This window comes from Dipodomys spectabilis, unplaced genomic scaffold (genome assembly GCF_019054845.1).
Source record: "Dipodomys spectabilis isolate Male_0828 unplaced genomic scaffold, ASM1905484v1 ptg000019l, whole genome shotgun sequence".
NCBI lineage: Eukaryota > Metazoa > Chordata > Mammalia > Rodentia > Heteromyidae > Dipodomys > Dipodomys spectabilis.
The window spans coordinates 14934095-14947095 of NW_024870696.1; the positions used below are offsets into that span (position 1 = coordinate 14934095).

General features: G+C 43.9%; 1 protein-coding gene across 5 annotated transcripts in view; it reads right to left on the reverse strand.

The window, feature by feature from the left end:
• Nucleotides 1-3963, reverse strand: part of Tdrd5 (tudor domain containing 5) — a 44805-nt gene extending 40842 nt beyond the window's left edge. For 3 of the 5 annotated variants that reach the window (XM_042674679.1, XM_042674676.1, XM_042674675.1), the window contains exons 1-4: nucleotides 3898-3962; nucleotides 3264-3501; nucleotides 1557-1961; nucleotides 317-507 (exon numbers count right to left, since the gene is read on the reverse strand). In XM_042674679.1, the coding sequence (XP_042530613.1) occupies nucleotides 317-507; nucleotides 1557-1961; nucleotides 3264-3495 (828 nt within the window). In that variant the 5' untranslated portion in view covers nucleotides 3496-3501; nucleotides 3898-3962. Of the gene's footprint in view, nucleotides 1-316; nucleotides 508-1556; nucleotides 1962-3263; nucleotides 3502-3897 lie in introns of all 5 variants that reach the window. The other 2 variants (XM_042674678.1, XM_042674677.1) reach the window with 2 other exon arrangements.
• Between the last annotated feature and the right edge of the window lie 9038 nt (nucleotides 3964-13001).

Genomic DNA, 13001 nt, shown 5'->3' on the forward strand with positions numbered 1-13001 from the left:
TAGTCACAGCAAAACACTAGGATTATGGTACTCAGGGTGAGCCATTCAGGTGAAGATATTCATAAGGAAGCTACAAATATGCTTCTATCACTCTGGTGGAAAGCTGGAACTAGAGACACACATTTGGGAATCATTACCAAAAACAACAGAAACCAGAGAATTGCTCAAACTTTCATCTAACTGTCAGCTCTCAAATCTAAAACAAATGAGTTCAATTTTTTAAAGGTCAGCTTCTCTATCATATTTAAGTGGTAACACCACTGGACTTAAAACCATATTTTTGATTTGTTGCTATCTCCAAGCTCAGGAACCTTACCTGGTTTAATTTTTCAGTGTGGTTCAGCCTTGAAGTTTCCATTGCATTGAATGACGTCTTCTCGGGGGCCAGTATTTGCTTTGGTGATTCCATGTTTGAAGTAGGTTGTAAAAAGGGTGCCTTTGCAACTGGACAGCCTGTGGGATATGCCCCCTGCTGTTTCATTCTAAATGGCTGACTAAAATTTTTACCTTTTGTAAGTAACAGAATAAAAAAAACTATCACTATTAAGCAATTGCTTATTTGATTGAGAAGTAAAGCTTGAAGAAAACTTACATTTTTATAGTAATAAAAAAGTACATACAAGTTGTTAGTCATACATAGAAGAAAACCAAGAAATCCTAACTATGTTACAAAAAATGATTGGCATGTTTGAAACTCTAGATTATCTAGACGGCAGGACTATACAGGTAAACACCTAAAAGTTGTACCGAAAATTCTCCCAACTATGGAGTGTGCTTAGAATTGTGCTTCTCATATCAGCAGCTGTGGTTCACAAGAATAAATCTTAAAGACCAAAAAAAAAAAAAAAAAAAAAAGAATTGTGCTTCTCAAACTAGATGACCGTTTCATAGTATGGGAGAGGGAGAAGGAGGAGAATCTACAAAGCAAAGATTATTGTTTGTTTTACTCAACTCAACCTCTGCAAAGTCTAATAGCATAATTTAGTCTTAAGTTTGAGCACGTGAAGAATATTGATGCTGAGAGAGCTACACCTGACAGTAGCCTCCACGGCTTTCTGTGACTATGGCAATCCTTCTATCATCAAACTTCTAACTGGCCAATTTAGACACTGTTTTGGAAACCCATAGCACATGGAAGAATCTACATACAGATTTTGGGGAAAAAAAGAAAAATCACTAATACAGTTGTAAAATTCAGAGTCCTCTTCTGCTCAATGTTAAATTCTACCTTGTTCAGGGTCTAGGGAGATGATGTATGAAAGACTGCATTGGCGTTAGTCTTGAGTCTTTATAGTGACTACTTGTTACAAGCTCTTTACAGACCTCATCTCATGTAAGGTGCTCAGCACAGCTCCTACGGACAAGTACCTCTAATTCTGAGATGGGGAAACATGGACAGATGGGAGTAACTTGCATACTCTTGTTTGCAAGGGGCCTAGAAAGCTTTTTTAACTTTCACAAATTCAAGGAGCTTAACTCCTGATTGTAGCACATTTCTACGTGTCATGATTGCTCCACATGTGCTTCTCTACAATTATTATTGCAAATATGCTTACCTGCTGGCCATCCTCTATGCTTTTCCTCAGACATATTCTTCTTTAGCATCAGTAAAGAACCTGCTCTGGTCTGCTCTACGGCAATGATATCTGAAGCTGCATTCAACACTTCAAACATAGAGAGAAATCCATACTGCACATATTGAAATGATCGTCCAAATCGCTTGACAAATGCCTTTTCAAAATCAGAAAGGAGAACAGGAGACAATGCCAAGAGGTCTTTCAACTCACTCTTCACAACAGCTGGGAGAATGGGAGGCACCCTTCCCCGGTAAGGCACTCGACGAGAGGTTGGCCCAGAGCAAGCACTGGCTCTTCCCTTTTGTATGGAGTTTCGAACCTTAGTGCTGCTCCTCTGTTTTGCAACTAAATTTGCTATTCCTTTTGTGGATTCATCTGGAATGGCTAAGGAGAGGTGAAAAAATAAATATCTAAGTGAATAACATCCTCCTTTTATCCTTGGTATCTGAAGTTATACAGAAAATATTCAACTCCCCAAGGAGCTGTTTATCTAAGTAGTAGAATACACATGAAGTCCCTGTTCCATCATTTCTTGCTTTTGGACAACAGCATGCTAAATGCTCTAAGATGAAACCTATTGTATCATAATTACTCCTAATTGGCTCCTGAAAAATTTGAAACTCTTCAGATGGACAACAATCTTTCCTACAATGATTTGTGTGTATGCTTCAAAGAATTTAAAATGAGTTCTTGCTGGGTACTGGTGGTTTGTGACTGAAATCCTAGCTACTCAGGAGGCTGAGAATTGAGGATCTCAATTCAAAGCCAGCCCAGGCAGGAAGTCCATGAGACTCTTAAAAAAAAACCAGAAATAGAGGATTTGGCTTAAGTGGTAGAACACTAGCTCTGAGCAAAAGAAGTGCAGGGACAGCACCCAGGCCCTGAGTTCAAGCCCCAGGATCAGCACAAAATAATTGTAATTTCATTGTTGTTTTTTCCTGATTTGAGGTAAGAACCTGCAGTCAGGCTCTTATGCTAATGTTATTTTTATAAATGAACATTTTGCCAGCCACCCGTAGCTCACACCTCTAATCCTAGCTACTCAGGAGGCTGAGATCTGAGGGTCACAGTTCAAAACCAGCCTGGGCAGGAAAGTCAGTGAGAGTCATCTCCAATTACCCACCAGAAAACCAGAAGTAGCACTGCGGCTCAAGTGGTAAAGCGCTAGCCTTAAGCTGAAGAGCACAGGGACAGCACCCACGCACAGAGTTCAAGACCCACAACCAAAAAAAAAATTTAAAAATAAATAAAATAAATGAGCATTTTTCTGAGAAATGGCTTGTTATTATTATTATTAGGTGGTACTGGAATATTGGGGTTTGAACTCAGGGTCTGATGCTGGCTCGGCTTGTTTGCTGTCTGTCCATCACCTAAGCCACACCTGTCCAGCATGTTGCTAGTTAACTGGTAAAGGAGTCTACAGAACTTTTTTCTGCCAGGCTGGCTTCAAACCCAGATCCTCCAGATCGCATCCTATTGAATAGCTAGGATTACAGGTGTGAGTCAGCAACGCAGGGCTGGCTTCTTTTAGAGGTGTTTCACTTTGCCCACAAACGTAAAGGCACCTGATTCTTTCAACACTCAAATTAAAATCCACTGCCTGGATAACCGTCGAGGTAGAACAATTCTATACTGTGTATTTTTAAATGACAAAACTTAAGAGACCCTGAGAACTCTTAAACCTACCTTTCAGTATTATGGTACCATTTCCACAGGGGCAGACACTGACCACATCAGGCATGTCTAACACCAACTCCATGGTGGACCGATACCCCAGGATTCGGAGGGGCAGGTGATTGCCAACCATCAAAAGGTACTCCTTTTCCAACTGCTGCGGGGTCAAACCATTTTTGGTAGAAATAAGAAGTGATCTTATTTCTTTCCTCAGACATTCCTGTATACGCTCTTGTTCAGACATTGTACCCTGCAGGATTTAAGACACGAATATAGCTCATTGCTCATTGGCGGGGGGGGGGGGGGGGGGGGGGGGGGGGGGGAGCAGGGGAAAATACCCTTAACCGACCCATAGTGAAACGATCAGTCATAAGCCTAAACTTGGATGCAGCCGGGGCTGCAGAGGTGGACACGCGCCCCCTCCACTCAAGCCTTACAAGTCAAGCTGTGGGGCAGGAGCCCCCGGCTCCCCGCCTGGCTCGGTTCAGGGGATCACTGGGACTCCCTTGGGGGTGCTACCTGGTATCCCAACGACTCTCGGGGAACGGGGTGGGGCTGGGCTGGGAAGCCAGGACAGTTCCGAGGAGGGAGCCGCCCCTGGAACACCGTGGCCTACAGTTTCCAAGCCCAGACCGCTTCCCCTTACCTCAAGGCAACGACGTCTCTCGCCAGCCTGGCTCCCCCTCACTAGGCCAGAGTGTTGGGGTCCCGCGCCCAACGGCCCCTGCTGTCCCTGCCCCCCACCCTGGCGGAACTGAAGAGCAGTCCTTCCACCCGCCTGGGGGCTCTCGGGGGCCTAGGCGGGGAACCCGGATGTGGAGCAGGCCTCACGAGGCCTGGAGGCCGTTGACCAGCGTGTCCTCCTGAAGCCCGCTGGTGGCTGCACTGCGCATGCTCACGCACCGCCTTTTCCGGGACGTTTGGCTTGGGGTGCGTGCTGCTGCGTGCGTGGGTGGGACGGTTGGGTGGGACCCGCTGCTGCGGAGGCCTGCCTGGGCTCCCTCATCCGGGTCACTCTGCTTATCTCCTCCCTGGGAGTGGAAGCAGCCAGGTGGGACCACGGCACGTGGGGGTCCTCTGCGTTAGGGGAGGGAAGAAGCCCCCCACCCCCCTTCCCTGGAGGAAGCACCTGATCAGAAACAGCCCAGCACACGAGGCTGGGGAACCTGGCTCAGGTGGTAGCACTCCTGCCTCGTAAAGCGCAAGGTTCCGAGTTCAAGCCCCAGTAGCCCCACAGATGTTTCTGACCAGCAGAGATTTAGAGGAAACTAAAATTCCTGATAGAAAACCACTGCGAGTTTGGGTGGAGAACATGCCGGGCTCCACTACTTATAGGGGACTAAAGAACAGAAAAATGCCAGAAAGAAGTAGAAAGAAGCCAGACTTGCAGGGTCCTTGGCAAATAGCCACAGTAGTTCGTGAGCGTAAATGGAGGCATTCTGAGCTAAGGGGAAGTGGCGCTGTGGCTCGCGGGGTAGCGCGCTGGCCTTGAGCTGAGAGCTGAGGGACCGCGCCAGGCCCAGGGTTCAAGCCCCACCACCGGCAAAAGAAAGAAAAATGTAAAAGCTAATTAAACAGGACAAACCAGCACCCGTAATCCCAGGGCTTGCGAGGCTGAGCAAGAGGATCTCAAGAACATGGAGTATCTGGTTACATGGATAAGCCCTTCATTAAAAAAAAAGAAACCTACTTTCTTCCTGAAGTCCCATGTTCTATGTTATAACCAAAACCAAAATATTCCACCCATGAATGAAGAATAGTAACAAGAGGGACAAGATTTATAGCTGGTTTGTAGTAGGATGAGTGGGCCTGAGTATTAAGTCAAAAAGAAAGTACATGGACGATAAATGCACATGCTGCAACACGAATGACAGAAGCTATAAAATAAAACTGTAATGAGGGTAGTGGTAGTGAGGTTTGGATAGTTTTAAATGTGGACAAAAATATCTCCGGATACAAAGGGGGTGTATAGCCAGCATGGCCCCTGGGGCTGGCCAGAGGGGGTGGGGCGTCGAGCCCCTCACGGTGAGCTGTTAAGTGATTGGGCAGTGGGCAGCTTGGGCGAGGGGCCTGAGTGACAGTTGGAAATAATAGGCCGATGAACCCTTGCGGCCTGTGGGAGTGGGGGAGAGGCACGGCCTATAGGCTGCGCGTGTTCTGAGTGTAGAGGCCACAGGAGGGGAAATCAGACAAGAAGCACCTACCGGAGCAGGGCAGGGCAGGGCAGGGCAGGGCAGGGCAGGGCAGGGCAGGCCTGTGCAGAGTGGAGAGGCCTGCAGAAAAGGAGGAAGGAAAGAAAAGGAAAAAGCCTTCCTCTTTGGAGGTTTGGAGGTCTGGGGTTTGGAGGTTTGCAGACCAACTAATAGCGGTCGGGGCTGCCTTTTGGAGGCTTGGTGGTCGAGGCTGCTCTTGGTTTTGGGTATCTAGCTCAGGGCAAGGTAGTCGCAGGCCCCCTTTCTGGTGTAAATAGTGTAAATAAGTTTATTATCTTTAACTGTGCCTCGATGGATGGTCTCGCTCTTGAGAGGTCATAATTGGGGCACACGGAGTCCTTAGAAAAATTATTTTTTTTAGAATAACCTTAAAAAAATCCCCCAAATAAATGAAACAAAATCCCATCTTAAAGCGGTTTTTATATGGAAATTAGTTGCAAAGAAGATATAGCCAATAACTTAAAAAGACAGCCTACAGAATGGAAGATTTTGCCAGCTACACATTAAACAATAGCCTAATATCCAGAATATACGGAGAACTTATAAACTCTCATGAGGCCAACAACCTGTTTAATAATAGACAAGTGAGCTGAGACTTCTCAGAAGAATCAATAAAAATGGCCAATAGAGGGCTGGGAAGGTGGCTCAGTGCATGCATGAGGCCCTGGGTTTGATTCCTCAGCACCACATAAGCAAAAAGAAAAAAGCCAGAAGTGGCACTGTGGCTCAAGTGGTAGAGCGCTAGCCTTGAGTTGTAGAGCTGAGGGACAGCGCCCAGGCCCAGAGTACAGGCCCCACAACTGGACCCCCCCCCCCAAAAAAGGCCAATAGCCACGCACAGAAATGCTCAACATCTCTGTCCATAAAGGAAATGCAAATCAAAACAACATTGAGAATACCTCACCCCAGTTAGAATGGCCATTATCCAGAGAATAAGTGCTGGCAAGGATGCAGCCAAAAGCAAACACTAATACACTGTTGGTGAGAATGAAAGGTATTCAACTACTCTGGGAAGCAGTATGGAGGTTCCTCAAAAAAAAAAAAAAAACCATAGAGCTACCCTATGTTCCAATAATTCTAACCCAAAAGATTATAGGTCAAAATTCAGCCAAACCACCAGCACAACCAATTATATTCCAGCTATTCACTTGGTAACTAGGGCCATAATCACTACATGAACTCAGTCCCACCAGCCTCCATCTGAATGTGAACTTGGACTAAAATTCAGTTTGTCTCCAAACCCTATCAGTTCAAAATGTTAATGGCAAACAGGGACATCTTGGGGGACCAGAAATGGGTATCTGTTTGTGAATGCCAAGTGGTAGTCACTAACAAGTTTGGATATTTTCTTTTCTCCAGAGAAATTGTACATAAGGGATTAGAAGTATGAAATGAGTTTGCCATATTAGGTACAGTGTTTCCGCAGCATCCTTCAAGACAGCTATGTTCAGAAATGGCTATGGATCTCTGACATTGTTTATTGCTAGGAATCAGATAACACGTTCTATCCCTCTACCTCATGAGAGGGCTCTGTTCCTAAGACTCACAGCCTGTGGGTTTGGTGTTTTTGTTTTTGGCCAGTCCTGGGGCTTGAACTCGGGGCCTGGACACTGTCCCTGAGCTTCTTTTTGCTCAAGGCTAACACTCTACCACTTGACCACAGAGCCACTTCTGGCTTTTTCTGTTTTTGTGGTACTTGGGCTTCATGCATACTAGGCAAACCTCCTACAACTAAGCCACATTCCCAGCGTGAGCCTGTGTTTTAAAGGGTTTTGTTGCTCCACAAATCAAAAAGGCCTGTTAGTGAACTGTTGGGTTCATTCCTTGGGATCCTAAAATTAACTATAACCAGAGGACTCTGTGGGTTAAACCAATATGATCCCCCACCATCTGTTTACTATGATGATCAGGATCTGTTTCTGCTAGTAATTACCTGCCTCCAGCTGGTCTCCTCCCAGCTCTGCTTATATCTGGGAGTATATTTTAATTACAGCTGTTCCTAAAAGCATTCTTGACTTACAAAAATAAGAGTTTTGCTTATGTTTCTAAAGTTCCTAGCATTTCAATATATGCTTTATGACAGGAATGAGGAAAAAAAATTGCAGTGTTGGGGATAAAACCCCCTGGCCTTGTGCAAGATAAGCAAGCACTGTATGTGTGAGCAATATTTCTGGCCAAGAGAATCTTTTGAAGACCAGAGGGAAGGAGTGGACAGTTAAAAACACACGATAGAATCAACACAGCATTCCTGTCTTCCAAGATCTTGAATATTGTACCTAGTTTGGGGTCATTCGATATTGTTGATCAAGCCTGTTGCCTACAGTTATTGCTCCAAGTTTTTGCCATCTAACACTTCTTTCCCAGGTCCTGCCCTACCATTAAAAATGACTTTGCTCCCCTCTATTGAAAATGGAAGGACTTATACATGACTCCCTTCAACTTCCAGGTCAAGACTATTTATTAACCTTATCATATCTTTCCTTCTAGCATCCACGTGAAGGAGTCATCCATCTGTTCTGATTCTGTCCCCCAACACAACTAGGACAATGACCTTGCCCTTTGGTTATATTATATGATCCTCTATCCTCACCATCTCTTTTCAGATTCCTTTCATATAACATCATTCTCTGATGGTTTTTATCCTATGTACTCAGACCCAGGAAGAGAAAGAGAGTCAGGGAGAAACAAACACTTCCCTTGACCTACATTGGCCTAAGCCTCTCCTTCCCAACCAAATCAACTTTTTCTACTTTCTCTTCCACCATTTACCTTTTAATCCAAAGCAATGAGCCCACTTCTCAGGACATCTTTTTTTTTTCTGTTATTTTTACTGAAATTAATGTCAGATCTTCACGTTGACAATTTGTATGGATGTGTCAATAATTTTATCTTAGATTATCTCTGCCCTTTACTGTTGGTATTCTCCAAACCTTTCCCTCAAACATGTAATCCTAGCTTCTCAGGAGGCTGAGATCTGAGGACTGCAGTTCAAAGCCAGCCCAGGCAGGTACTTCCGTGAGATGCTTAGCTTCAATTAAGCAGAAGTGAAGCTCCAATTCAAGTGGTAGAGCAGTATCCATGAGCACAAAAACTCAAGGATAGTGCCCACACCTTGATTTCAAGTCCAGGGACCACCACACACATACATACACACAAAATCCTCTGGTCAAAGGACATTACACACACACACACTTTTTCTTTGTCTCTCTCTCTCTCAAACATAGATGAAGAAAACAAAATGAAACACACCAATCACTATTTGAATAAGGGGGAGGAGGGAGAGAGATTAAAGAAACATAACAGATGGAATTAATTTATTCAGAGTACACTGTGCACACCTATGTACTTATCACAATAATTAATGTAGCTAATAAAATGTATGATAATGTATCCTAAAAAATATGCTAATAAAGATTTTAATCCTGTCTGGGATTCTATGAAGAGGCTTCTTGGAGCCTGTTTCTGTTACTCTATTCAGTGAGCATGTACATTTAGTAGATCTGATCTTTTAACTCTTCCCCTTCTACCTAAGTGTTTGTTTTTTTGTTTTTTGTCAGTCATGGGGCTTGAACTCTGGGCCTGAGCACTGTCCCTGAGTTCTTCAGCTCAAGGTGAGTGCTCTACCACTTGAGCCACAGCGCCACTCCCCCAAGTGACCTCTTTAATGCATGGTTTCAACTTTGGTGTTGCCTTCTAAAAGGCATGTTCACTCAAACAAACGTCTACTATGTGTCCTAGGAGATAGGACTACCACAGTGAGCAAAGTAAAGTGACAATCTGCCTAGATAAAACAAAGACAAGGGGCTGGGATGTAGCTCAGTGGCAAAGCTCTTGCCTAGCAAGTGCAATGTCCAGGGTTCGATCCCCAGTACCAAAAAAGACAACAAAAATACAGTTAAAACAAAGACAAGCAATATTAGATAAATACATAATGCCCAGTAATGATGATTTTTATTTTATTTTTTGCTGGTTGTGGGGCCTGAATTCTGGGTCTGGGCACTGTCCCTCAGCTCTTCAGATCAAGGCTAGCGCTCTACCACTTGAGCCACAGCGCCACTTCTGGCTTTTTCTGCTTATGTGGTGCTGAGGAATCAAACCCAGGACCTCATACATGCAAGGTAAGCACTCTACCACTGAGTCACCTTCCCAGCCCCATGAAGTGATTTTTGAAAGCCCTGAATTACATGAAATATTCAGAAAACATGTTTAACCCTTTTCACAGTAGTTCTCTAAGTATGGTTCCAGACAGCAGCATCACCTGGAAATTAGTTTAAAAATGCAGATTCTCACTGGATACAGTAGCTCAAGCTTATAACCCTAGCTCCTGGAGAGGCAGCTATCAGGAAGATTTATGGTTTGAGACTAGCCCAGGCAAAAAGTGCACAAGACCCTCACCTTAATTAGTATAAGCTAGTGGTGAGCACATCACTAAACAGGAAATATAAATAGGAGGATCATGGTCCAAGGTGGCCTGGGGTAAAAACTAGACCTTATTTGAAAAATAATGCAAACATCATTGGAAGTATGTCTCAAGTGGTAGAGGGTATCCCTGCAAGCACAAGGCTGTAAGTTCAAACCTCAGCACTACCTAAAGAAAAAGGAAAATCCAGATTCTCAGGTTGCACACACATAGGGAGGGAGAGAGGGGTGTGGGGGAACGTGTGTAGAGTCTAACAATCTTATTAAGACCTCTAGGCGATTTTGATACGTGTCCTAGAGCAGCTTTCCACAGTGCTGTGAATAGCTGTGTATTCTAATACTGATTTTCTCAGCATGTCAAGGAAGGCTGGGGTTAGTGCAGAAGGGAAGTGCTGGGAACCCCAATTTTAAAGTAGCCTTCCCCCAGACTTTGTACAAGGCACTCAAGTAATCAAGTGGGGTCAGCTGGCAGGCTCCGGGATGGCACAGTTAAAGCCATCTACCCCCTGCTTCTCCAGGAAATGCATTGGGAATGCTTGGAGTCTGTATACTAAGAAGCCAGAAGCCAGCTGCAGTTATAACCAACTGCTCAGCCTAAGATGGAAGTCTCCATTTTCCATCTTTCTCAGGTCCTGTCCTATAGTCCCGCAAGATCACCAGATTCTGCTAATTCTCACAGATTTACTTTGGGAATCTAGGACATCCCTCCTGCCGAAGCCTTGGGTCAGGCTCTTATACATTACTTCCCTACACCACTCCTGCACAGACCCACAATGTCTCTGCCATCCGCAAATTGAGGTCAAAGTTAACAAATTGTGAATTGTTTCCAGCTCTAAAATGACAAGGTTCGCAATATCATCTACTGATGCCTGTGATCATTAAAGTTTCCATTAAGCAGTCAATTTACAAATCAATATTTATTCCATTAATCTATGTGAATTTCAACATAGAATAACCATAATAATTTTTAACATCTTGCCTTCTTTTAGGACCTTCCTTCTTGAAAACAAACCCAAAAGTCAGCAACTTTACTCGGTCCTCTCCTTCACAATCCTATTCCCACAAGCAGCATAGGAGTTAGAGTTTAGCAATGTGTGCAGAGAACACTTTCAATTAAAAAAGTATCTAAAAGAAAACAGCAGCAACATTGTAAGAGTAGAAGAGGCCAGCTGCACCCACATGCTGACTGCCGCACACTTTACTCCCCAACTTCTCCATCTTTCAGAAATGCTGGGTTGGCCTTTTTTCCATGGAATGTGACGTATTTTCTCAGATATTATCCTCGTCATTCATAATCCCAACCAACTTGTTTTGTAGGCGGATTTTTCTATTTTTACATAGATATCGAAAATGAAGCAATGATTAAGGAGTTTGCCTGTGGTCAAATGAACAAGGAGGACTGAAAAAAAAAGTGCCTAGCAGGAAGTTCAACACTCAACAGCACCTGCTCTCATTGCATTTTCTCTTACAAGAAATTGCTCTTATTGGTGGACAGCATAGTTTGAAAGATATCATCTGGCCAAATATTTGTCCTCCTTTACATAATCTGTGAAATTATCAGTTTTGAAGAGGTAAAAATAAAATTAATTTCTTAACAGTTAATTACTATTTCCAATGACCTAACTTGGGCCTGTGGAATAAGCTAGTGAGATAGTTTCTCTAGATACAAATATTTTGGCTGCTCAGTCTTTAAGACTTTTGAGAGAGAAAAAAACTATCTCTGTGTATACTCAATAAACACTAGAAAATAAAAAAGTGAGTATTATTGTCACTAGCACAAGATCTGAACTATTTGAGTAGAATCTTAAATCTTGCTTGAAGACATCTAGATCAATCTCTCTCCTTCAGTGAAAAACAATTTATAATAAAGTATAAGAAAAATCTACTGAATGTCTCAAGTTACTCCTAAATGGTCATTAGTTTGCTGTTAGAAGTAGCCTAACCTGTGAGTCTTGAAAAAGCAAAACAGAGCCACACACTGGTGGCTCAGATCTGGAATCCTCACTGCACAGGAGGATGAGACCAAGAGGACTGAGGAACAAAGCCAATCTAGACAGAAAAGTCCATGGGACTCCATCTACAAAATAAATCGCAAAAAGCAGGGCTAAAGCATGGTTCAAGTGGTAAGATTGCTAGCCTACATAGAAAGCTGACAGAGGCTCTGAGTTCAAACCTGAGAGAGAGAAAGAAAGAGAGAGAGAGAAAGAGAGAGAGAGAGAAAGAAAGAAAGAAAGAAAGAAAGAAAGAAAGAAAGAAAGAAAGAAAGAAAGAAAGAAAGAGAAAGGAAAGAAAGGAAGGAAAGAAAGAAAGGAGGGAGGGAGGAAGGAAGGAAGGAAGGAAGGAAGGAAGGAAGGAAGGAAGGAAGGAAGGAAGGAAAAGAAAGAGGGTTGGGAAGGTGGCTCAGTGGTAGAGTGCTTGCTTTGCATGCATGAGGCCCTGGGTTCAATTCCTCAGCACCACATAAGCAGAAAAAGCTGGAAGTGGCGCTGTGGCTCAAGTGGTAGAGTGCTAGCCTTGAGCTGAAGAACTGAGGGACAGTGCCCAGAGGCCCAGAGTTCAGGCCCAGGACCGACAAGGGAGGGAAGGAGGGAGGGAGGGAGGGAGGGAAAGGAAGCAAGGAAGGAAGACAAAGGAAAGGAAAGGAAGAAAAACCAGCTTTCAACCTACCTACATGGGGACAGGATGTAGGTCTAGGTAGGACAAAAGTGACATTGTCCTGAAAACAGAAAATTCAAGAAGCATAACATTATCACCAAGAGTAAACATTATTGGCTTGTTGGGGTGGCTCATGACTATGACTCCAGCTAATTGGGGTGGGGAGGGGATCCAGAGGATCAAGATTGGAGGCCAGCCCAGGTAAAAAGTTAGCAAGACCCCATCTCCACAAAACAAACTGGGCATGGTAGTGTGTACCTGTAGTTCCAGCTATGAGAGAGACCTTAAATAAGAGGACAAAAATGAAGACCCTACTTAAAAACTGAAAAGCAAAAGGACCAGAGGTGTGCGTCAGTGGTAAAGCACCTACCTAGCAAACATTAGGTTTAAGAAAAAAAATGTAGGAAGTGGTACTGTGGCTCAAGTGGTAGAGTGCTAGCCTTGAGCTGAAGAGCTGAGGGAC